The sequence below is a fragment of the Mustela lutreola genome, chromosome 3, assembly GCF_030435805.1.
Source record: "Mustela lutreola isolate mMusLut2 chromosome 3, mMusLut2.pri, whole genome shotgun sequence".
NCBI lineage: Eukaryota > Metazoa > Chordata > Mammalia > Carnivora > Mustelidae > Mustela > Mustela lutreola.
In genome coordinates, this window is record NC_081292.1 from 66,830,652 (window position 1) to 66,857,629 (window position 26,978).

Consider the following 26,978-nt stretch of genomic DNA (forward strand, 5'->3'; position numbering starts at 1 on the left):
TAACAATATATTAGGTTTAAACATTAATTTTTAAACAGTCTTACAGTTTACCTTTTCAGCTTGATATCAAGCCATAGTCATAGTATTATATTTACCAAGAACAACCTGTTACCATAGAAATGAGGCTGTCACATCACGATGATGTAACTGTTGGCACACGCTGACTCTGACTCTGGCTTCTATGACTACTATTTGTAATTCCAGTGTACTCTAACCCAGAGGGACAATGAAGCCACAGCCTACCTTCTGCCCTTAACCAAACCAAAGGGAGACTAAGAAATAGCAGAGTGTTTTAATTGTTATCTTAACATAATTTATCTCTAACTTGTCCTGGCAAAAATAGGATAAAAAGGATATTATTTGAGCAGATGAACATACTCTGAAAATATTTTAATAACAGAGTTAGGTCAGTCTGGATCATATTAATTTCAAGAAAAAAGTTTGTAAATATTCTTCTTTTTTAATTTTTTTTTAAAGATTCTCTTTATTTACTTGAGCAAGAGTAAGAGAGAGAGAGAGAGAGCACAGAGGGAGAGGGACAAGCAGACTCCCTGCTTAGCAGGGAGCTGACATGGGACTCGATCCCAGGACCCTGAGCCGAAGGCAGATGCTTAACCAACTGAGCCCCCAGTTGTCCCTATAAAGATTCTTCCATAAAAATTTTATTTATAATTATTAAGAGCCTGTTATGCTAAAAACTACATACAAGGTACTTTGGGGCATAAAGATGCAAAATAATAAGGTCTTATGTATCCTAGCACATTATTTTGTTTAATTTCCACAATGACACTCTGCGGTAGGTATTACCATCCCTTTTTCTAAAGGGAAGATTGAGGCTCAGACAAGTCACAATAAGTGGTGGGATCTGATACAGCCCAAACCCTTCGTCTGCCTCTAGTGCGCTGAAAAGCTGGAGCAGGTGAGGTCACAGGAGTCAGAAATAGAGAATTGCCAATAAATTACCAGCTACACTAAAGGTTGTTGAGAGGTTGAAAGTGGGGTCTGCGGCGGGGAAAGCAAAGCAAAAAAGGAGATTAGGCCGCTCTCGCTGGTGACCTTCAAGAACAAAGTTTTCATAAACAGGCAGAGGCAAGAACCAGACTGAAAGTGGTTGAGCATATAGAGGCAACATGTATGGATTCTCTTTATGTTCTAAAGCAAAGGACAAATTTAAAAAAAAGGATGGCATATAGCATGAGAAGGAAGTGCCATATGAAACTGGTGCTTGAATATTTTGGTCAATGCAGATACAAGAGAAGGTGGTTTAATTAATGAAACTAGGTCCCAGAGAAGGAACCCTCTGACTACCAAGGAAGACAATGATGAATGGAATCAAAAGACAACCCTCATAGAAACAAACAAACAAACAAAAAACCATGCAGGGCTCTGCCTCTGAGCTAGGAGAAGGGCAGCTGGAGGGCTGTGATGTCAGTAGAGGAGGACGTGGGATGATTACCTTTTATGGGCATGGGGAATATGGTTCAGTGAGGAACAGGCCTACAAGAGCCTGAGAAATGTTTGGTAAGTGAAGTTCTAGAAAAAGGAGACTGGAGCAGCATTGAGAGAACAGAGGACATCAGTGACCAGTGTGATTTTACAGCAAAGACTTTCTCCAGCTCCCTCTCAAAGAGTGAAAACAGAGAAACTGGGCCATGGATTAGGTTGTTTATGGATGACTAAAGTGAGGGTGGAGGTAAATGTTACTGAAATTGAGGCTGAGAAATTTTGAGGTCATCACACTGGAAAAGCATTACTACTTAGTCTAGATCCTCCAAGATGGTGGCAGGTCAGATTCTTAAGTTCCATGAGCCTAACACCAAGGAACTACTGTTAAATCATTCTTGCTTAAACAGTGTTTAATTAGAAGGATTTCAAATAGCCTAGTAAGCATGTATTATAGATGAACTTTGAAAATTATGCAGTCTTCTCAGCGAGGTGTTTTTTTGTTTTTTGTTTTTTGTTTTTAACTTTTAGATGTGAGCTCTGGTAGCTCAATGGATTGGGCCTACAAAAACGGAATACCCTACACATTTGCTTTTGAACTTCGTGACACTGGACATTTTGGATTTTTACTTCCAGAGGTGCTCATCAAACCAACCTGTACAGAGACCATGCTGGCTGTGAAGAATATCACAATGCACCTCCTAAAGAAATGTCCCTGAGACCCAAGGGTTGGGTCAACCACCAGAAGGCTGGTTCTCTGCAAGAGCTACTTGTCAGTGGGGGGAAATTGTTTTTAAAAAGGGCAACTTATTAGAAAGAACATATCTGTGGACTTTAAAAGGATGTACTTTATGCAATTCAAGTTTCTGAGGCAATAAAAAATTGGTTAAAAGAATCTGAGCATAGCCTAGTTTGCTGTAAGAGAAATCCTCCGTTTTATATCATTTTGAGTCATATTTGAGGAAGGGGAGGAGGGGATATTTTCAAGCTCTATTGTCTCAAGAAATGTACAAATTAAGGATTTCACTGCAATAAATCTCCTTTTCTCAATTAATATTTAGGCTATTAATGTTTTTCAATCACTTTGTTTTTATTTGCAGTGGAAACTTTTGAAACAGAGACAACTATATTTCTTAATAAATACACAACTTATCAAGACATTAGATTCTTCACATCTTCATAACCTGGCATTAGTGCATCGTATACCTATAAAAATATACCAAGATAGAGCATTCATGTTTAGACTCTAAGAATACCAGTTACAAAAACAGATATGAACATTAATTGAGGTCCCAGACATAGCATTAAGAGCTTTACACTAATAATCTCATGTATTGCTCAAATACTATGAGGTAGATACTCCTCTTAATCTCATTTTTTCAGATGAGGAAATTGAGACTTAGAAAAGTGATACAGGTTTCCATTTCCAGAAATATGACAAGATAGGTATCTGGACTGTTGGAAATAACTACAACTTCTGGACAAAATGTAATTTTTTGAATCATCTTTAAAACATCAAACAAAAAAAAGTAGGAAAATCTCAAGCAAGGCAGAAACCTGGAGAGCTAAATTGTGCACTGTTATCCTGAGAGCATTTGTTAAGCCAAGTGAATGCAAACTTTTATTTTCACAGCGTATTGGAGAATGGGAGCAGAGAACAGAACCCAAGGCTCCTCCAGGGTGGGAAGTCTATTAGCAGATTCTCCTCCCACCAGAATTCTAGGATTCCCAAGGCCTGTACCCTCAGAGCAAGGGTAAATTACAAATAAACCTCCAAACTGTCCTCAGTGGAAAATTGGCTATTTCAGTTTTGGCAAGAGTAGAGAGGGGAGACAATGCAGCTGAATCACAGGTCATCTCTCTCTGGTTTGTGGCTCAAATTCAGACTGTATAAATGGTATGATAAACATCGAACCAAGAATTTAATCCAGACTAATCCCAGACTGATTATACCCCTCAAGTATTTGGGAGAAGGAAATGCAAATCCCCTTGGAGGATTTATCTGACCAAGACACATCATGAACACCAGGATGAAAAGATGAGCCTAAAAACTTCCAGAAGGGGAAAGAAAAAAACAAAACAATCACGAAGGAATGAGGACTAGAGTAACATGAAACTTCTCAACAGCACTAGTGAAGCTTAAAGACAATGGAGAAATGCCTTCAGAGTTGTCAGGGGAAATTTTATCCTAAAAATCTTCACCCAGGAAAATGATCAATGAAATGTGAGGGTAGAATACAAACATTTTCATAAAATTGAGCTCCTAAATTATTAACCTTTCTCAGGAAGGATATGCTGTACCAAATCGAGGGAGTAAATTAAGAAAAAGATGTAGGATCTCAGAAAATAGGAATTCCCACATAGGAGATAGGGATGGGGAAAAAATCTCAAGATAATGGTGAAGGGAAAAGTCCCAGTAACAGATACCTCTCAGGCTTAGAGAACCAGCAACTTGGAATAGAAAAAAGGAGCTGAAGACTCAGATGAAGTTCTCCAAGGTAAACACAAAACAGAACATATGTTCAGAGGCAATTTTTACTTATATATATCAGAAAATCTGGTATATAAAATATATAATAAAAGCACAGAAACCAAGCAAACAACAACAAAATGCAGTTGTTAACTTTGGTGAAAACACTGAGCTACAGAAGAGTAGAAATATAATCATGGTATACTCTATGACTTAGCTATAAACAGTATTTATATAGTTAAAATAATATTAGCCCTAAATATTTATTTAACCAAAAACTATGATTAAAAAAGTATTTGAAGGGGAGGAAGAAGTAATGTATGTGAGAGGAAGGGTATAGCAGAGCTAAATCTTCATCTGCCATAGCAGGAAGTCAATAAACATCTAAACCTGAAAGAAAAAGAAATCAAGTAATATCAGGATATGCATGTTATTTAGACATAAGAAAGTGAATTCAAGAAGAAATAATTTAGAAGATTAAAAATTATTGGACTAAGAAAAGGGAATTGGGAGTAAGGAAGGGTGGGGCTGAGGACTGCTGTTTTTAATATAAGCCTTGTCATATTATTGGACTGGTTTTGTTTTTTTTAATTATGAAAACATAACACAACGTGTATTCCTTTTAAAGAAAGTGTTTTTTAAAGTGCACACCCAACTATTTACCACCAAGTCTTTTTGATGTTTATAAAAAGTACCTTTCAGTTAAAAAATTAAATTTAAATTTATTATTTTTTTAAAGATTTTATTTATTTGACAGACAGAGATCACAAGTAGGCAGAGAGGCAGGCAGAGAGAGAGGAGGAGGAAGCAGGCACCCCGCTGAGCAGAGAGCCTGATATAGGGCTCGATCCCAGCACCCTGGGATCACGACCAGAGCCAAAAGCAGAGGCTTTAACCCACTGAGCCACCCGGGTGCCCCATTAAATTTAAATAAATTTAAAGAAATAGTAAATGCGATTATATGTAGAATGCTTAGCAGAGAGCCTTGAGTGTAGTAGATAATCAGGAAATACTAATTTTTTCTATGCTTTACAAATCTAATATATCTTTTTATCTTGTAGTTTCAGTTACATATTTGTAGGAAGGGATCTCAGGCAGATTTGAGGCTCTTAAGCCTGCTAAGAAATAGTACATCTGGGAATTTAAACTTCAATTCATCCCATCTGCCAGTAAATGCTCAGAAATTACCTGGATTTGGGGATTATTTTATACTAGTTTTTTCTGCCCTTAGAACAGGCGAAAACCCAAGTGTTCAGAATAACCAGAAGGGCCAGAGGCTTATGAAGACGCTCAAGGATGGAAAGGTGCTGCTTCTCAAAGGACCTGACAAAGATGCACACTGTCACTTGTGTGGACCCCTGACTCCAGGAAACTCTTCCCTTTGACTGAGAGCATACAATGTAACTCTTGCTCTCTTAGCTGTCTCTGTCCACAACATTTGCTGGTGTCGGTTGATGCCTTTCTGTCAAACATTATCATCCCTGCAACAACGAAACAGTAAACAACACTTGCCTATTCAGGGAGGGGAAAGAATTTACAGATAACCCCCCAAATTCATCTTTTATTATATTTTTAATTTCCATAACGTATATAATGAGATCAACTGGCAAATTAATACCAAGAACTTACATTTATATTATTTTATTTTATTATTTTATTTCCCCCCGCCCTTCACATAGTGTAGATAGAGTATTTTTTCAAAGTCAAAATGAGGGCAACAGAAAATATACAATATGAATATCCACAAACTAAATGGGTATATAGTTTCTTTATTATCCACTTATTAATTCAGAATGAAATTTTGCCTTCATGAACATCATGTAAATTCTTTTCAGTGATTGCTCTCACATTTCTGTAGCACTATATATATTTTACAGCTCAAATTCTGTAAGTGGGCATTTTAATGTTTATAGGCTACTTTCATTTTTAATCTTTTAAAACTAAGTCACAAAATGTACTGCTAGATGTATGTTCAAGGCACTCTGCTAGGTGCTATGTGTGAGAAGGGGTGCTGAGAACAAAAGTGTTTTATTTAAAAATATAAATACTTGCTTAGGAATGTAAACGTTAACTTCAAACTAAAAACAGCACCTGCATTTTTTTAAATAGTTTAGTAAAACACTCACCCTCCCCCACTACTATTAAAAGCAATTTTATAGGTTCTGGTTATGTTGAGTTATAGCTCTCAGATAGTTTTAGTGACTATATTAGTTTCATAGGACTGCCATAACAAATTTCCACAGATTGGGTGGCTTAAAACAATAGAAATTTATTGTCTCAGTTCTAGAGATGGGAAGTCCAAAACCAAGGTCATGGCCATGCCCCCCCCCCTCCCGAAACCTGTAGGAAATCTCTCCTTGCCTCTTCCTAGTTTCTGACTGCCCGCAATCTTTAATGTTCTTTGGGTTGCAGCTACATAATTTGAACTCAGCCTTCCTCTCACATGGCCTTCTCCCTGTGTGTCTTCTGTCCTCACATGGCCATGTTTTCAGAAGGACAGCAGCCATATTGGATTAGGGGCACATCCTACTTCAGTATGACCTCATCTTAACGAATTAGATCTTAAATGACCCTGTTTCCAATAAGGTCACATTCTGAGGTACAGGCAATTAGAACTTCAGCATATCTTTTTGGGAGGAAACAAAACTCAACCGTAACAGTAGACAAATATCATGAGATACTTATGTTAATGAGCCTATTTACAAAGCTAAAAAGGGTGAATCTTGCTTGAGATTAATCTTTTGTTCTCAAGCCTAATTGTTAGGGAATACATACAACTATAAAGCATATTTTTTAAAGCTCTAACACTCCCTCATGAGATTATTTTAATAGGCTATTAATGAAAACATAATAATCTATTCTTTATATTAATTTTTCAAATTATGATTTACTTTTCTTAACACAGGAAATGTGTTAGTTTTAGGTAGTGTCATATATTACCTTTGCTCTCAATAATTATTTTGAGCTGCTGCATCATAAAAAGTATTTACAACTAAGTTATACTAGATCAAATCTAATTGATTAAATCAGAATTCTGTGCAATGTTAATTAAAGTATGCTTTAGATTAAGCAAAGTAATTACATGAGCGATTGCATTTAATGGAATATTTTCATGAATCAGAATATTGCATAATAAACCTGAAAACAGCCACACTGAATGCCTAATATATTTCACAAAACAAATTGCACCGAGAACTGCTAAGACATCTGAATAATTCACATGAAGATAAAAGCAACATGAAGATCTTCTAAAGCAGACTCTAACTCCTCATTTCCAATGTGCTGCCAATTCCCCCAGTGTGTTTCTGTAGCTATGCCTTCTAGGACTGCTTCCTCTATCCCCAGGGGATGCCCTAAAGAAGTGCCTGCCTAGGGTATCCATCCTTGTTCCACCAGCCTGGGCTCAGGGAGGGAAGCATATCAAATGGTAACTCAAGACATAATAGTGTCTAGACTCTGGAGTATTATTGGCCTCATAATTTAGCTATGAATTAAACTAAGAGAATAGCTCCCCACATAACACTGAAACAGCGTGTTCTAAGTTTCAAACAGACTCAAAAGTAAATGCCTCCCCAGTGGGGAACACCCAGCCCTTCCATGGAAGTGAGCCAAAAGTCCAGCATACATGCTCTGAAAGAAATAATATGCAACAACCAATGACTGGTGTTAGGTTCAGATACTGAATTTCTATTACAGTTATACTGTTGGAAGAAGCACAGATCTCTGCTACCCTAGCTAGAATTCTTCAGTAATTTAAAGCTATATTCAGTATTTTAAGGGAGACTGATAGCTACTAAGCAGAAATTGTGTTGCTGGATGTGTTTAGATCCAGCTGTCTATCTCAAGCAATATTGGTCTGAAATATTGAATAAGGTTTTCATTTGGTAGTTGCAGCAAACATGAATAGACAATTTAATGGCTTTGTGCCAGGGTCAACAGAATTTCATTAAAGAATGAACATTTGAAACAAGTGTCACTGCACCTGTCACAAACTATCATGGGAGATGCATAAGGACGTCCTAAAGAGGTAGCACTGAGATAACCAGGAATGGTCAATAATTCACTAATTATTTGTGACAATAATAATAACTCTGAGTAGAATTTACCACACACTCCCCAAATTAATTTTGTACTGGGAACTTGAAATCAAGATATTCTTTTTAGACTCATAAATATGAACACTAGCTTTTATCTTCCCTTTAAAATACTTGAGAGTCTATTCCCTATTATTTTTTATCTTTAGCTTAACTTCCTTCATTTAGAAGACACTTTCTAAGATGCCTGGGTGGCTCTGTCACTTAAACATCTGACTCTTGGTTTTGGCTAAGGTCATGATCTCAGAGTTGCAGGATTAAGACCCATGACAGGCTCTACACTCAGCTAAGTCTGCTGGAGATTCTCTCTCTCCCTCCCCCTCTACTTCTCTCCCTCCTCATGATCTCTCTCCAATAAATAAATAAATAAATTTTTAAAACCTTTAAAAAAGAAAAAAAGACACTTTGAATCACAATCAACATTTCAACCACAAATCTTATAGCAATCTACCTATTTTGTTAAAACCAGTTACTTATTTCAAGGAGTTCCTAAATAATAGTAGTAAAAGTGTCCCTCCTATGACTGGATACAAATTTTTGGTACAAAACTGTCTTCTTCCCTTCCCCTTCCCTGAAGGGCTAAAGATAATTCTGATTTTGCCTCTTAACTCCTCAGGAAATCCCACTACTACCATCACTCTCCTCAACTGAAGCACCCATCTCTGGCCTGCCTTTCCAAATACAGTTGATTGTTGAACAACTTAGGTTTAAACTGTGTGGGTCCCCTTATATTTTACTGTATAGTTCTGTAAATACTTTCTCTTATGATTTTCCCAACATTTTTTCCTCTAGCTTATTTTATTGTAAGAATACAGTATATAATACATACAACATACAAAATGTGTTAATGGACTGTTATTGGCAAGGCTTCCAGTCAACAGTAAGTTATTAGTAGTTAAGTTTTAGGGGAGCTAAAAGTTATCTGAGGATTTTTGACTTTGAGAGGGGCCAGTGCCCCAAATCACACCATGTTGTTATTCAAGGGTCAACTATAAGTCTCAGACTCCAGATTCCTCTCCATAGGAAGTACTTTCATCTGGCCATGGGAGGGTGTGTTAGTCTGCTCAAGCACCATAACAAAGTACCACAGACTGGGTGGCTTAAACAACAGAAATTTATGTCCTCACCGTTCTGGAGGCTGGAAGTCTGAGATCAGGCTTCTAGACAATTCAGTTCTTAATAAGCCTTCACCTCCTGGTTTGCCTATCATTGACCACATGGGGGAGGTAGAAGGTGGGGAGGGAGAATACAGTGAGGGGGAAGAAAGATACAGAGAGAGAGAGGGAACACAAGTGCCCTAGTGTCTCTTCTCATAGGGCACTAATCCTACTGTATGGAGCCCCACAACTACGGTCTCATGTAACCATAATGGCTTCCACAGAGGCCCCATCTCCAAATCCATCTATACAGAGGGTTAGGGCTTCAACGTATAAATGAGGAGAGGATGCAAACATTCAGTCCATAACAGAGAAAATACTGTTAAACACACACTATGAAAGAATTTTGACCCTCTTTGTACAGAATGCAGAGAGTAATTGCTTGTGGCAAGGACTAATTGTTTAATAACTATAGGAAAAAATTAACAATAATTCAGGAGGCCAAGTGCACCCTGCGCTGTTCATATAGCACGCATGTCCACACCACACCACTGAGTGCAGGCACATTCTCATCATAGCTTGCACCTGTTCCTCCATCTTCAGTGCTAGTTGGCAGGGCTCAGTTTACCATCCCATTGATGGCTGGATGTACAGTCACACACTCCTCTCCCCAGACTTTCAGGCCATGGCCCATTTCTGGACCTGAACCATACCCATGGCTTTAAGTTCACAAATAAGGGGGGACATCATCTCCCCTGTTCTAGATGGGGAACAAAGCCATGCCTGGATTGCATTCCGAAGTTTCTCAACTGCTCATGCTCGTGCACACAGGGCACCAGACACAAAAGCTTGCATATTCTTGACCTTTAAGTTTTCCTCCTGTATTTACCTGCCTTTTAGGGAATCAACCACAAAAGTGTTCAAATTAAATTATTTTACCTTGTTAGTAGATACAGATGGCATTTAGAATTCTTAAAGATTTGCTTTTTCTTTGGAAACACAAAAGAATCAAGATGTGCAACTTTTTTTTTTTTTTTTTTTTTTTGTCTGTCCTATTCCAGTGTAGGAGTCTGAGCTGCTCTGCTCTCTCAGCAGATACCTAACCTAAATAACTCTTCTTAAATACACATGAAAAAGAAAAATCTTTGGGAACCTTCATTTACTACGGACCTGTGCTCCAAGCATTTGTACTCGAAGAATTTCCAAAATAGACTTTGTGACAATAATACCTGAAAACTGATTTTAGTTGTTTTAAGTGCATTATATTTTCCAGTAATCTGACAACATCCCTGGGAATTTAGATAGTAACATCTGAGTGCTACCTATACAGTAAGCCTAGCCCAATTATTTCTTGCTAATTGCTATCCAATCATTTGTAAAAAATTAAGGCACAGAATATTTAAGTGATCTGAATATTATTTCTTCTCTAATTAGTTGCAAAGCTGAGAACATAAGCCAAATCCTGAGATTTTTTTTAACTTATTTCAGAAATTTTTTAGTCATACTGCAAAGGGAAGTAGTGTAGTAGCATAAACCCCATGCTCCTAACAACCAATTTCAACAAATTATCAACATCTTATTTTGCCAAACTTATTTCATCTTTCCTCTTTTTTCCTGTTGCAATATTTTTTTCTTTTTATTTGACAGAGAGAGCACAAACAGGCAGAGTCAGGCAGAGAGAGAGCGCGGGAGGCAGGCTCCCTGCTGAGCAGAGAGCCTGTTGCAGGGCTTGATCCCAGGACCTTAAGATCATGACCTGAGCCGAAGGAAGAGGCTTAACCCATTGAGCCACCCAGGCACCCCTGTTCAGTACTTTTTTAAAAATATTTATTTATGTATTTATTTATTTGAGAGAGAGAAAGCGCAGGGGCAGGGGGAGAGGGAAAGAGAGAAACTCGAGCAGACTGTATTAAGCACGGAACCCAACACAGGACTCTATCCCACAACCCTAATATCATGACCTGAGCCAAAACCAATAATCAGATGCTTAACTGACAGAACCACCCCGGCGCCCCTCTTGAGGCAGTATTTTAAAGAAAATTTTAGATATCCTATCATTTCACCTATATATACAACAGTATATATCTCTGTTAAGTTATTTCTTACATTTTACATCTATTTATGGTAGACCAATATCTCCTAACAGTGGTCAAAGGATTCAGACAAATCTTCTGGGTTTTTTCCAGATAAATCTTCTTTCATTTTTTCCCTATGTATTTCTCTCTCTCAAAAAAGGAAAGAATAAAAATGGAAATTGGAAATTCTATTTGGAATTTCATATTTGGAAATTGTGGTGGTGTTTAATAAAATATAAATAAATTCATGAGGGTCTCACCTTGTTGAATATTTATTTGGCATCTAATTTAGCAAAGGTTCTCTGATGTTCCTATTTAATGACCTTATCAAAATTTTAATTCTATTCTAATTTTAATATGGAGTTTTAATGTCACACACATTAAAAGGCAATCTGTTCACAACAGAGGCACTTAACCTATAGAGTGGCTATCAAGTCTGGCAACATAAGCAACTATATATAATAAATGGTTTATTGATATTACATGACAATACATGATATGTTTGATGTGTTGCCCCTTGTTAGTGAAGCACAGCTTAGTGTGCTGGACAGAAAGGCAATGAATAGCATACCTTCACATAGTATTTTTAGCAATCTTTACGCATACATCTATAATGGATTGCCTCCAGTCAGTTCTCAGATGCGATCCCTGGCATCAGCAATGCCTGGGAGGTTAAAAATGTCCAGTTTCACGCCCTCACCTTAGACCTAGTCAATCAGAAAGTTGGGCTCAGTAGTCTGTTTCATCAGGTTCTGCAGGTGATTCAAATACAAGCTGAAGTTTGAGAAACACATGCTCAGATTTTGTGTGTCTCAGATTTTCACTGAAAACAAACTGACAAAAAAAAGAAAACTTGCCCTTTCAGCATACCCCAAGCACAGAGTTGCCAGATTTAACAAATAAAAATATAGGATGCCAGTTAAATTTGAATTTCAGATTTAAATAAATTTTTAATCTAATTATGTCCTTTGCAGTTATGTCCTGTGTGTGTGTGTCTATATACCCCATTTATGAAAGGGATATATATAAGTACCCCATGCATAATTATACTAAAAGATTATTTGATGCTTGTCTGATATCCAAACTGAATTTTTCATCTTGTGCCCTGGGTTTTTCTGGCATCCATACTCAAGAGTGTTTTGATCTGGCCAGCATTTGGCATACTCCACAGGGTTATGTCACCTCACCCAGTTTTAGAAATTATCACCCTACCTGTCTCTCACCACTCCGGGGCCATGTGGTGTTTGGTCTCTGAGTGAGCTGCCCTTGTCTGTCAAGAGCATACACTAACTGGTATTCACTTGACGGGAACAAGCAGGACAAAGGGTCACCTATATTTGTGGCTACCTGTAGGTAGAAATATTGGGTGTTGGCTAAAGACAAAAGCTAAAGAAAAGTGTACCAAATCTCATCTAACTAACATGAATTCATGAAATGTAAAAACAATTTTCCTCTCTGTTCAAAGAACTTTGTTTCATACCAGATTCTGAATTGCTAATAAGAACTAATAATGGATAAAAATGTTTGTATATGCCTTCACAGACTTGTATGTTACTGATGAGTCCTTTCCTTTAACTGCCCCTACCTAGGTCAGAAAATTTGCCAAAAAAGTTTGAAATGTAAATCTTACCTGAATTAGTTTTAAAGATTTTTTTTTAATTTATTTATTTGACAGAGAGAGCGATCACAAGTAGGCAGAGAGGCAGGCAGAGAGAGAGGAGGAAGCAAGCTCCCCGCTGAACAGAGAGTCCAATGTCCTGGCTCGATCCCAGGATGCTGAGATCATGACCTGAGCTGAAGGCAGAGGCTTAACCCACTGAGCCACCCAGGCACCCCCTGAATTAGTTTTATACAGTCATTTCTTTTCCATTTTTGAGCTGCCATCCTATATATTTTTAATTTACATAAAATTTACAGATTTTAAATAAGCAGTTCAATGAGTTTGACAAATAACCCCACCCCAGCAAGATTTAGAACATTTCCTTCACTCTAGTAAACATCCTCTATCCCCTATCCAATTTCCCCTTCAGAGGCAACTACTGTTCTGACTTTTGTCACTGTAGTTTTGATCATTCTAGAACTTCATGTACATGAAGTTGTTTTCATTTTCACATATTCAAAATGCATCTTGCTATAGTATCACATATTTTTATTTACTTCCTCTGAAATCACCGTAAAGCCCTAAAGATAGTACCCCATCCCCCACCCTCAAACGGGGGACAAGGATACTGGATGTGGATCTGGTCTACAGGGAGGCATTGTCAGAACCTGAGGAAGTAACTAAAAGAAGGGACATGAAACAAAGCTTTAGGTCATGGACCCTGGGTCTTCAAGTCAAGAAGATTTGGGCCAGGGGGTTCAGGAAGGGACGGTTGGGAGGGACACCTCAAGAGCATCTGGGTAGAGTGCCAGGTAAAAAACAACTCTAGCAACTCAGCATGCCACATAAGGTAGCCTACCCTTTCCTTCGTGGCAAAGCCCACCACCAGGCCTCTAGTCATTTAGGGACCCAGGTCATGCGACTGTCCATACGTTCCAATATATCTGCAGAGAAGCATCCTAGGACCCTCCCTTAGGGTGGGAAGGAGCTCCTGTTTCCATACTTTGGAGACAGACTAGACTCTACTGGTACACCTTGAAGTAAGGGCTGAGGAGTGTAGATAACCCTGTTCCAGTAATGTAAGTTAAATATTCAAGTTATTTAATATTTTAGTGCTTTTCAAAGTACCCACTGGAGTAGCATCTAATTATCATTTTAAAAGTCTACTACCAGACAGGACATAAAATTTTAAATGCCAGCAATAGGTAATCTAATATTATCCTTTATGGGAAAAAAATATCTCTATGATGTTCTCTTTTGCTCACATTCCTGGGGGATCCAGGGATGAAGCCTGTGTAAATCCAAATAGACATATTATGAGTATGGTTCATGTACATAGGTATATACAAACATTATCATTTGAGATGAATTTAGAAAAACACATACAAAGAATAAACTGTGTTTTATTTTATTTTTAAAGATTATTTATTTATTTATTTATTTGACAGAGAGAGAGATCACAAGTAGACAGACAGGCAGGCATAGAGAGGGGGAAACAGGCTCCCCACTGAGCAGGAGCCCAATGTGGGGCTCGATCCCAGAACCCTGGGATCATGACCCGAGCAGAAGGCAGAGGCTTAACCCACTGAGCCACCCAGGTGCCCCAAGAATAAAATGTATTTTAAATGTGACTCCAAATGTTGATGCTCATCACAAATCTTCACTTACCCTGAGCTGTTCTCAGACTTCCAGAATTTTTCAAAGGCAAACTTCCTGCCAGATCCTTCTGTGAAGATTCCAAAGTCATTCTTGATCAGTATATGTAAAATCAGGGCAAATCAGGTCTCAAAGACACTCACCACTTTGGTGTCTGAGAAAAAGCCTTGCAATACTACTTGGAACCCAATGCCTTCCTGTTTGTCTGCCTGGAGGTTGGGTCCTCCAGGAGCCAATTCTATTTCAGTGTTTGAGGAGCAAGATATTTATTAAGGATCAACACCCATGAAACGAAGGAGACAGAAGCAGGGCTGGATTGTGGAAGCAACTAAACCACAGCCCAGACACAATGCACATAGTTTGGAGCTCTGGGGCCAGTACTGTCCAGGAGGATGTCCCCAGCCATGCCAGATGGCTGTGCCTCTATATCCTGGTCTCACCCAGCCACCAGAGGCAGGCAGCTCCAGGAAGAGCACGACCTGGGCCAAGGCGGATCTCAGGAGCTGGGGCACACTCGTAGGAGCTCACCATTGCAAACTGTCTTCTGACCACGCATTCCACAGCTGGACACCAAGTTCTTCCTTGAAGGGACATGTAAGTACCTAGCACAACTATTCTCCAAGTGTGTCTGCAAGAGCCACATGAATTTCTCTAGGTTCCCCCAAAGCACCGTGCTCACACCTTACAGTGGATCCCTGTACCTGAACATTTTCCACACCCTCTGCACTTGGCAAACTCCTTTCCCTTCCTCAGATCTCATCCTTAATGAGGCCTTCTCTCACCTACCCCTTCATAATATTCATTGGACTCGTAATGCCTTTATTCCCAGCTTATACACCCTCTGTGAGAGCAGGGACCATGTCAGACTTGTTTGTGCTGTATTTTTAGTGTTAAGCAATGTTCTAATGCGCAGAGTAAATCTTCAGTGCATATTTTATGAGTGGATTAATTTGATATACCTGGTATTTCAGTTTGGGGTCCCCCAGAAGGAAACCCTAAGGCAAGGATTCAAGAACAAGCACATTATTTGGGAAGTGATTCTAGGAAACACTGCTGGGAATGTAAGAAAGTGACACAGGAAAGGAAAGGCAGTCAGTTAATTACTCATTACCACTGTAGGGCAAGAGTTTAATCCTGCTGGGGAAATCGGAGAACCAGAGTTGAACATGTGCCTTGAAGTTACCATCCAAAAGTGAGTGACCACATATTGTGTGATTCCATTTATAGGAAATGTCTATAATAAGCCAATTCACAGAGACAGCAAGTAGATTGGTGGGTTCCAGAGGGTGGGGGAGGGGAGGATCAGGAGAAACTATCAACAAATATGGGTTTCTCTGCGTAAGGGTAGAAATGTTCAGAATTGGTAGTGATGGTTATACAATATTGTGACTATGTAAAAAAAAAAAACAATTTTATACTAAGTTTTATGTTATGTGAATTATATTTCAACAAAACAAATTATAATAAACAACTGAGAGAACCAGGATATTTATACACAAGCTTCTTTCATGAGTCAGGGCTGATGGGGGTTGGGCGGGGAGTGGGAAGCCGGAGAGGTAGCTAATTTCCAGCCTGTCCTGAGCAGATGAAACAGGCTCCGAGACTAGGGTGATTTTCAGGCAAAGTGGTGCAGATACCAGCACTTTGCAGTTTGGAGTCATGATGCACTGAAATGGGGAGGTTAAGGAGGTGTGGGTGGAGCCCAGAAAGGTCTGCTGTACTTCAAGAGAAGTAAACCTAACAAACCCACCTAATGTATTCAGAGATGAACTATTCTGTGGAGGAGAAGGATTCACACAGAAGCCTCTAAGACCAAGAACTTATTCTTCTAAACGTATTCTATAACATATTGATATATATGACATGGATGACATGTTTAGGGAGCCCAATTATCTCAGTTGTGATCCCTAATCAATTAAACCTGTGGAAGGAGAAAAGAACAGTGCCTTCAGTGGAAAGTGGGATTGATTAGGTTGAATGATGACCTCCCAAATATGTCTACATTCTAATCCCGAGACGCTGTGAATGTTCCCTTTTAAGACAAAAGGGACTCTGCAGGTGGAATTAGGTTCAAGATTTGGAAATGGAGAAATTATGGTGAATTACCCAGCTGGGGCCAATGTAATCACGTAGTCCTCATTTGAAGGAAGAAGGTGGCTCAGAATCGGAGGAGGAGGTGTATGTTACAAGAAGAGCAGATGTAGGTCAAGATGGCTGAGAATACATCAGGTAGCAGGAGATCAGCTAGATAGCTTATCTAAAGTTTGCGAACACCTATAAATCCAACGGGAGATCAAAGAGAAGAACAGCAATTCTAGATACAGAAAATCAACCACTTTCTGAAAGGTAGAACTGGCAGAGAAGTGAATCCAAAGCAACGGGAAGATAGACTGCGGGGAAAGGGGCCGGCTCCCAGCAAGTGGCGGAGCAACAGAGCACTAAATCAGGACTTTTTTTTTTTTTAAGATTTTATTTATTTATTTGACAGAGAAAGATCACAAGTAGGCAGAGAGAGAGGGAAGCAGGCTCCCCGCTGAGCGGAGAGCCCAATGCGGGACTCAATCCCAGGACCCTGAGATCATGACCTGAGCCGAAGGCAATGGCTTAACCCACTGAGCCACCCAGGTGCCCCTAAATCAGGACTTTTAAAAGTCTGTTCCGCTGAGGGACATCGCTCCAGAGGCTAAACCGGGGTGAAGCCCACGTGGGGTCAGTGTGGCCCCAGGTCCCACAGGGTCACAGAAGGATTGGGGGTGTCTGAGTGTCACAGAGCTTGCAGGTACTAGAACGGGGAAGCCGGCTACAGAGACAGAGCCGAGGAGTGAGCCCTCAGCTCGGGGTTACCTTGAACCGGTAACAGGCTGGGTGAGCTCAGAGCATGGCCAGAGAACAGGGAGACCAGAGTGATTGGGCGCTATTCTCTGAGGGCGCACTGAGGAGTGGGGCCCCGAGCCCTCGGCTCCTCTGGGCCAGAGACTGGGAGGCTGCAATTTTCATTTCCGTCCTCTGGAACTCTACGGAAAGCATTCAAGGAGCAAAAGCTCCTAAAAGCAAACACGAGTGGTTTACTCAGCCTGGCCCCTGGTAAGGGCAGTGCAATTCCGCCTGGAGCAAAGACACTTGAGAATAACTACAACAGGCCCTTCCCCAGAGATCAACAAGAAATCCAGCCAAGAACAAGTTCACCTACCAAGAAGTGCAGGTTCAATACCAAGGAGAGCAGCGGAATTCCAGAGGAGGAGAAAGCAAAGCACAGAACTCATGGTTTTCACCCCATGATTCTTTAGTCTTCAAGTTAATTTATTTTGTTCAATTTTTTTTCTTCTTCTACTAAATTATATTTAACTTTTACCCGTTTCTTTTATAACGTTTTTAACTAGTTTATCTAATATAGATATATATTTTCTCTTCTTTATATTTTTTTAATTTGTTTTCTTTTTTTTAATTGTTTCTCCTTTTTTCTGAACCTCTTTTTATCCCCTTTCTTCCCCCCCCCCCCCCCCACGATTTGGGGTCTCTTCTGATTTGGTTAAAGCATATTTTCCTGGGGTTGTTGCCACACTTTTAGTATTTTACTTGCTCCTTCATATACTCTTATCTGGACAAAATGACAAGGCAGAAAAATTCACCACAAAAAAAAGAACAAGAGGAGTAACAAAGACTAGGGACCTAATCAATACAGACATTGGTAATATATCAGATTTAAAGTTCAAAATGACGATTCTAGCCGGTTCTAGCCGGGCTCGAAAAAGGCATGGAAGATATTAGAGAAACCCTCTCAGGAGATATAAAAGCCCTCTCTGGAGAAATAAAGAACTAAAATCTAACCAAGTTGAAATTTAAAAAGCTATTAATGGGGTGCAATCAAAAATGGAAGCTCTCACTGCTAGGATAAATGAGGCAGAAGAAAGAATTAGTGATATAGAAGACCAAATGACAGAGAATAAAGAAGCTGAGCAAAAGAGGGACAAACAGCTACTGGACCACGAGGAGAGAATTCAAGAGATAAGTGACACCATAAGATGAAACAACATTAGAATAATTGGGGTCCAGGAAAATAAAGAAAGACAGAGGGGAGCAGAAAGTATATTGGAGAGAATTATTGGAGAGAACTTCCCTAATATGGCAAAGGGAACAATCATCAAAATCCAGGAGGTACAGAGAACTCCCCTCAAAATCAACAAGAATATGTCCACACCCCATCACCTAATAGTAAAAATTACAAGTCTTAGTGACAAAAAGAAAATCCTGAAAGCAGCCTGGGAAAAGAAGTCTGTAACATACAATGGTAAAAATATTCGATTGGCAGCAGACTTATCCACAGAGACCTGGCAGGCCAGAAAGAGCTGGCATGATATAATCAGAGCACTAAACAAGAAAAACATGCAGCCAAGAAGACTATATCCAGCTAGCCTATCATTGAAAATAGAAGGAGAGATAAAAAGCTTCTAGGACAGGGCACCTGGGTGGCTCAGTGGCTTGGGCTGCTGCCTTCGGCTCAGGTCATGATCTCAGGGTCCTGGGATCGAGTCCCACGTCGGGCTCTCTGCTAAGCAGGGAGCCTGCTTCCATCTCTCTTTCTCTCTCTCTCTCTCTCTGCCTGCCTCTCGATCTATTTGTGATCTCTCTCTATCAAATAAATAAATAAAATCTTTAAAAAAAAAATCTTCTAAGACAAACAAAAACTGAAAGAATTTGCAAACACCAAACCAGCTCTACAAGAAATATTGAAAGGGGTCCTCTAAGCAAAGAGAGAGCCTAAAAGTAGTAGATCAGAAAGGAACAGAGACAATATACAGTAACAGTCACCTTACAGGCAATACAATGGCACTAAATTCATATCTCTCAATAGTTACCCTGAATGTAAATGGGCTAAAGGCCCCAATCAAAAGACACAGTGTATGAGAATAGATAAAAAAGCAAAACCCATCAATATGTTGCCTACAAGAAACTCATTTTAGACCCAAAGTCACCTCCAGATTTAAAGTAAGGGGGTGGAAAACAATATACCATGCTTATGGACATCAAAAGAAAGCTGGGGTGGCAATCCTTATATCACATAAATTAGATTTTAAGCCAAAGACTACAATAAGAGATGAGGAAGGACACTATATCACACTCAAAGGGTCTGTCCAACAAGAAGATCTAACAACTTTAAATATCTATGCCCCTAATGGGGGAGCAGCAAACAATATAAACCAATTAATAACAAAATCAGAGAAACACATCAACAATATTACTTTAACTTTAACACCCCCCTCACTGAAATGGACAGATCATCCAAGCAAAATATCAACAAGGAAATAAAGGCCTTAAATGACACACTGGACCAGATGGACATCACAGATACATTCAGAACATTCCATCCCAAAGCAACAGAATACACATTCTTCTCTAGTGCACATGGAACATTCTCCAGAATAGATCACATCCTGGATCTTAAATCAGGTCTCAACTGGTATCAGAAGATTGGGATCATTCCTTGCATATTTTCAGAACACAATGCTCTGAAGCTAGAACTCAATCACAAGAGAAAATTTGGAAAGAACCCAAATACATGGAGACTAAACAGCAGCCTTCTAAAGAGTGAATGGGTCAACCAGGAAATTAAAGAAGAATTGAAAAAAATTCATGGAAACAAATGATAATGAAAACACAACAGTTCAAAATCTGTGGGACACAGCAAAGGCAGTCCTGAGAGGAAAATATATAGCGGTACAAGCCTTTCTCAAGAAACAAGATAGGTCTCAGGTACACAACCTAACCCTACACCTAAAGGTGCTAGAGAAAGAACAAGAAAGAAAGCCTAAACACAGCAGGAGAAGAGAAATCATAAAGATCAGAGCAGAAATCAATGAAATAGACACCAAAAAACAGTAGAACAAATCAACAAAACTAGGAGCTGGTTCTTTGAAAGAGTTAATAAGATTGATAAACCCCTGGCCAGACTTATCAAAAAGAAAAGAGAAAGCACTCAAATAAATAAAATCATGAATGAAAGAGGAGACATCACAGCCAGCACCAAAGAAATACAGACGATTATAAGAACATACTATGAGCAACTGTACGCCAACAAATTTGACAATCTGGAAGAAATGGATGCATTTCTAGAGACATATAAACTACCACAACTGAACCAGGAAGAAATAGAAAACCTGAACAGACCCATAACCAGTAAGGAGATTGAAACGGTCATCAAAAATCTCCAAACAAACAAAAGCCCAGGGCCAGATGGCTTTCTGGGGGAATTCTACCAAACATTTAAAGAAGAACTAATTCCTATTCTCCTGAAACTCTTCCAAAAAATAAAAATGGAAGGAAAACTTCTAAACACATTTTATAAGGCCAACATCATCTTGATCCCAAAACCAGACAAGGATCCCATCAAAAAAGTGAATCACAGACCAATATGCTTAATGAACACAGATGTGAAAATTCTCACCAAAACACTAGCCAATAGGATTCAACAGTACATTAAAAGGATTATTCACCATGACCAAGTGGGATTTATTCCAGGGCTGCAAGGTTGGTTCAACATCCACAAATCAATCAATGTGATACAACACATTAATAAAAGAAAGAACAAGAACCATATGATACTCTCAATAGATGCTGAAAAAGTATGTGACAAAGTACAACATCCCTTCCTGATCAAAACTCTTCAAAGTGTAGGGATAGAGGGCACATATCTCAATATTATCAAAGCCATCTATGAAAACCCCACCACAAATATCATTCTCACTGGAGAAAAACTAAAAACCTTTCCGCTAAGGTCAGGAACATGGCAGGGATGTCCATTATCACCACTGCTATTCAACAAAGTACTAGAAGTCCTAGCCTCAGCAATAAGACAACAAAAGGAAATTAAAAGCATCCAAAGCAGCAAAGAAGAAGTCAAACTATCACTCTTCGCAGATGATATGATACTATATGTGGAAAACCCAAAAGACTCTACTCCAAAACTGTTAGAACTTGTACAGGAATTCAGTAAAGTGTCAGGATATAAAATCAATGCACAGCAATCAGTTGCATTTCTCTACACCAACAACAAGACAGAAGAAAGAGAAAGTAAGGAGTCAATCCCATTTACAATTGCACCCAAAACCATAAGATACCTAGGAATGAACCTAACTAAAGAGGCTAAGAATCTGTACTCAGCAAACTATAAAGTTCTCATGAAAGAAATTGAAAATGACACAAAGAAATGGAAAAATGTTCCATGCTCCTAGATTGGAAGAACACATATTGTGAAAATGTCTATGCTACCTAAAGCAATCAACACATTTAATGCAATTCCTATCAAAATCCCACTCATTTTTTTCAAAGAAATAGAACAAATAATCCTAACATTTATATGGAACCAGAAAAGACCTTGAATAGCCAAAGGGATATTGAAAAAGAAAGCCAAAGTTGGTGGCATCACAATTCCAGACTTCAAGCTCTATTAGAAAGCTGTTATTATCAAGACAGCATGGTACTGGCACAAAAACAGACACATAGATCAATGGAACAGAATAGAGAGCCCAGAAATAGACCCTCAACTCTACAGTCAACTAATCTTCGACAAAGCAGGAAAGAATGTTCAATGGAAAAAAGACAGCCTCTTCAATAAATGGTGTTGGGAAAATTGGATAGCCACATGCAGAAAAATGAAATTGGACCATTTCCTTACACCATGCACAAAAATAGACTCAAAATGGATGAAGGACCTCAATGTGAGATAAGAATTCATCAAAATCCTTGAGGAGAATACAGGCAGCAACCTCTTCCTAGGAACATTGCCAAAGGCAAGGGAAGCAAGGGCAAAAATGAACTATTGGGACTTCATCAAGATCAAAAGCTTTTGCACAGCAAAGGAAACAGTTAACAAAACCAAAAGACAACTAACAGAATGGGAGAAGATATTTGCAAATGACATATCAGATAAAGGGCTAATGTCCAAAATCTATAAAGAGCTTATCAAACTCAACACTCAAAGAACAAATAATCCAATCAAGAAATGGGCAGAGGACATGAACAGACATTTCTGCAAAGAAGACATCCAGATTGCCAATAGACACATGAAAAAGTGCTCCACATCACTTGGCATCAGGGAAATAGAAATCAAAACCACAATGAGATATCACCTCACACCAGTCAGAATGGCTAAAATTAACAAGCCAGGAAATGACAGATGTTGGCGAGGATGTGGAGAAAGGGGAACCCTCCTACACTGCTGGTGAGAATGCAAGGTGGTGCAACCACTCTGGAAAACAGCATGGAGGTTCCTTAAAACGTTGAAAATAGGGCTACCTTACGACCCAGCAACTGCACTACTGGGTTTTTACCCTAAAGATACAAATGTAGTGATCCAAAGGGGCATATGCACCTGAATGTTTATAGCAGCAATGTCTACAATAGCCAAACTATGGAAAGAACCTAGATGTCCACCAACAGATGAATGGATAAAGAAGAGGTGCTATATATATACACAATGGAATACTATGCAGCCATCAAAAGAAATGAGATCTTGCCATTTGCGATGATGTGGATAGAACTAGAGGGTATCTTGCTTAGCAAAATAAGTCAATCAGAGAAAGACAACTATCATATGATCTCCCTGATATGAGGAAGTGGTGATGCAACAAGGGGGGTTTGGGGTATAGGAAAAGAATAAATGAAACAAGATGGGATTGGGAGGGAGACAAAACATAAGTGTCTCTTAATCTTACAAAACAAACTGAGGGTTGCTGGGGGGAGGTGGTTTGGGAGAGGGGGGTGGGGTTATGGACATTGGGGTATGTGCTATGGTGAGGGCTGTGAAGTGTGTAAACCTGGTGATTCACAGACCTGTACCCCTGGGGATAAAAATATTTTATATGTTTATTTAAAAAAAAAAGAAGAAGAAGAAGAAGAAGAAGAAGGTTTAAAAAAAGAGAGAGAAGATGTAAAAGTAATACAGTTTGAAGATGAAGAGGGGAACCACAAGCCAAGGAGTATAGGCACCACTCGAAGAGTCAAAAAAAGGTAACAACAGCGGTCCTCCCCCTCAGAGTTTCCAGAAGGAACCAACATGCCAGTAATGCTGCCATCTTGACTTTTTACCCCAGTGAAAATTATTGCAGATTTCAGGTCTTTACAGCTGTAGTCGAAGAAATCTGTGTTGTATTAAACCACTAAATTTGTAGTAATTTGTTAGTGCTAACAGGAAGCTAATACACTTTCCCAGATGGGGTGAAAAAAATAATCACCATTACTTCTTCTCCAGAATACATTATAACATTGGAAGGGTATTAAAAATCACAACGAAAAGAAAATACTTTATATCTTCATTTTATGTTATGTGGTTGATATTTTTAATATATTAAAACAGTATACTTATACCTGTCATGACTTTTTTTAGGATAAGCAAATACTATTTCAAATAGAGTACTCGGTGGGGATTTTTTTCATTTTAACAAATTGAATGTTTTAATTTACTTTTTATGCTTTGGAATTATAAATTACATTCTGCCAAGTAAAAATTCTTACTAGAATATTGACATGAAAAAAGGAGAAACAGTGAATGAATTCCCAGGAAATAACATGTTTACAATTTTGAAAGTATTGTAAAATTCAGTGAATTAAATAGAAATATTCCAACAGCAAATTTCTGAACATATTCAATTTGAGTTGAAGGGAGCTAACTGCCAGGTATGACAGTGAGTAGGTGAGCCTAAAGGTGAGAATAGGACATGGGGTAGAATAAAGTAGCAAAACTATAGGAAAAGAGGGGGAATCTGAAGGTGAAATAAAGGACCTAAGAGACATAAGTTGTTCCAGAGCTTTTTGATAAAAGGTGCATGTAACTTTTCTCCAATTTCAGTCCATGCTCCACATTATCACTAGGTAATAGAAAATAAAATTCAATCATGTCATACCTCGGCTTAAAATGCTCTGAAATTTGTTAGGTTAAAATAAAATGAAAACCCATGCTCCATAATCTTAATGGCAAAGCCCTCAATGTCTGAATACCAGCCTACTTATATAGCCTTATCACCACCATCACAATCATGCCAGACTCTCCATTGTTCTTGAAACATCTCTGCGTCTCTCATGTCTCATGGCGTTGGCAAATAATGTTCTCACTAACTAGAATGAGTCCTTCTTGTCCTCACCAAATATCTATTCATCCCAGCCTACACATCCTCTTCTCAGTGAAGTTTCTACTGGAAGAAATAATCCACCTTGGGCCTTGAGCTCCATCCCTCCACCTCCTTGCCAAGGATGCTAGAAACGCAAAGCCCGTCTACTCTTTATCCTGGCCATTTCTCAGTGTTGTATTTGCAGAGAGCAGTCTTGAAGGTTAGAGTAGCCTCTTGTTTGCCTTCACTGTAAAAATGGTAAATTTCTTAAACTCTGGGTTCCTCTCTTGCATCACAACTGGTAGGATATGCAGACATTCATCTAGGCCCACCTGAATGTCCAACATGGATTGGGGCGGGGGGGTGGGGAGCATGGGGACTGGGGCTGATATCACACTGGTGCTGCTCACTGTGCCATGAGTGTTACATCATTTGTCTCTGACCCAGGAGTCCCCTGTCTTGCATCAGAATCCACACAACAGGGGCACCTGGGTGGCTCAGTGGGTTAAAGTTTCTGCCTTAGGCTCAGGTCATGATCCCAGGGTCCTGGGATCAAATCCCACATCGGGCTCTCTGCTCTGCAGGGAGCCTGCTTTCTCCTCTCTCTCTCTCTGCCTGCCTCTCTGCCCTACTTGTTGATCTCTCTCTGTCAAATAAATAAATAAAATCTTAAAAAAAAAAAAAAAAGAATCCACACAACAGTACCAGACTCACTTGTGAGCTTACAAATAGAGTAAAATCCCAGATTTTGCACAGTCCTAGTTCCCCATCTCTCCAGACAGGGTTTGTGCCCTCTTATATCTATGATCCTGCAATACTTCCTCAAATAGAATGTGTTATTACATGAGGCCATGGGTTATAGCATGTACCTGTTCAGAAAAATGTTTGTCAAAAAACGAAATATTTCCAGTTCAGCAAAGGTGTCTACTCTGATAACTTCCATTTTCTCCTAACCAAAGCTGGACCCATTTAAATAGAACAGACAAAATGAGACTGTATTTTCGTTGTCAGAAGAAAGTATTCTTGAAATAATGCTCTAATGACCTGGGAGAATCTGAGTGACAATATTAGTCTGTTCCAGCCTTTCTTCACTTCATTTAATTTGGCCACATGATCCTGATAACAATTCCTAAACTTAAAAAAAAAAAATCTATTTTTAAAGCATTTTTTTGCCTAGATAATTCATCTTCTGTTCATAAGGATTAAAGGTTAAGTCCACATTTCAAGATTTTTGAATATGATTTTTATCTGAATTTTGTATGCTGGAGGGAATAAGCCTTCATTAATTATCAAATGTTTTTCTCCGTGATTTTATCATTTTTTGCAGCCAGGAGGCATAGCAGTACATTAATAAGCTGAAAACAAATGAATAAATAGAATCTTACTTGGTTATGAGATCTCGAAGAGAAATTCAGAATATGCTAAGTAGCAAATAGAAGTAATGTTAGCCCTAGAAGCATTATAAAACAATAGGCAACTCTTTAGCCAAAGGCAACAGGTTGGCTTTAACAAGATGAAAACCAGAACTACCCCACTAATAAGCTACACAAGAAACACCCACTTCACTCAATTCAAAACAAGTCAAATGTTTGTATTTAAATCGAGAACTGAAAACTCAATGCCTTGAATCTTCAAGATCTTTGAGATTTCGATTGATGAAATTTGCATCCTATCTTTCAGATACGCTGTGGGCAGGGCTGAGTTCCTGCTGGAAAAGGACCCTTGTTAAAGGGAGGAGAGTGAGAGGAGAAGGGAGTTGAGGGAAATTGGAAAGGGAGGTGAACGATGATAGACTATGGACTCTGAAAAACACTCCTAGGGTTTTGAAGGGGCAGGATGGGTGGGAGGTTGGGGGAGTCAGGTGGTGAGTATTAAGGAGGACACGTATTGCATGGAGCACTGGGTATGGTGCAAAAACAATGAATACTGTTGTGCTGAAAAGAAATTTTAAAAATAATAAAAAATAAAGGGAGGAGACAGATCCAGTCCCTTGGTCCCTGTGAGGTCACACCGAGGTCACAGCAATACAGGTTTGTGCCCCCAAGCAATACCATTCACCACACACTCTGGCACCTGGGCTCTGTCTGTGTGGAAAGTCCAAAAAAAAAAAAAAAAAAAAAAAAAAAACCAAACCAAAAGCCAGATGTTTTGCTAAAACATTCCTAAATTTGCAATGGCTTGAGAGAACATTGCACATTTTATCCAATCTTAATCTACTTTCCTTAATTTTATTCTACATTTGAAAGTGGGAAACTAGCCCCATAGAAACAGCATTAAAGAAACATGAGTAGAGAGGGAAGCTGAGTCTCCTAACATGTGAAGAAAAGGATAGTATATATATCCTCCTAATTTTGTCAGCCAAATGGTACTTTATTGTGCCTCAAACCAGAATGCTTGATCTGGACCAAGGGGCTCTGGGAGCAGGGTCGCTCATCCCCGG

The 26,978-nt window shown here is 39.0% G+C and overlaps 1 protein-coding gene across 1 annotated transcript in view; it reads left to right on the forward strand.

Moving 5' to 3' along the window:
• CPA6 (carboxypeptidase A6) overlaps window positions 1-2,419 on the forward strand; it is a 338,450-nt gene extending 336,031 nt beyond the window's left edge. Inside the window, exon 11 of the mRNA XM_059166283.1 lies at window positions 1,975-2,419. Coding sequence (XP_059022266.1) covers window positions 1,975-2,162 — 188 coding nt within the window. The 3' untranslated portion in view covers window positions 2,163-2,419. The remainder of the gene's footprint in view (window positions 1-1,974) is intronic.
• Window positions 2,420-26,978: the final 24,559 nt, after the last annotated feature.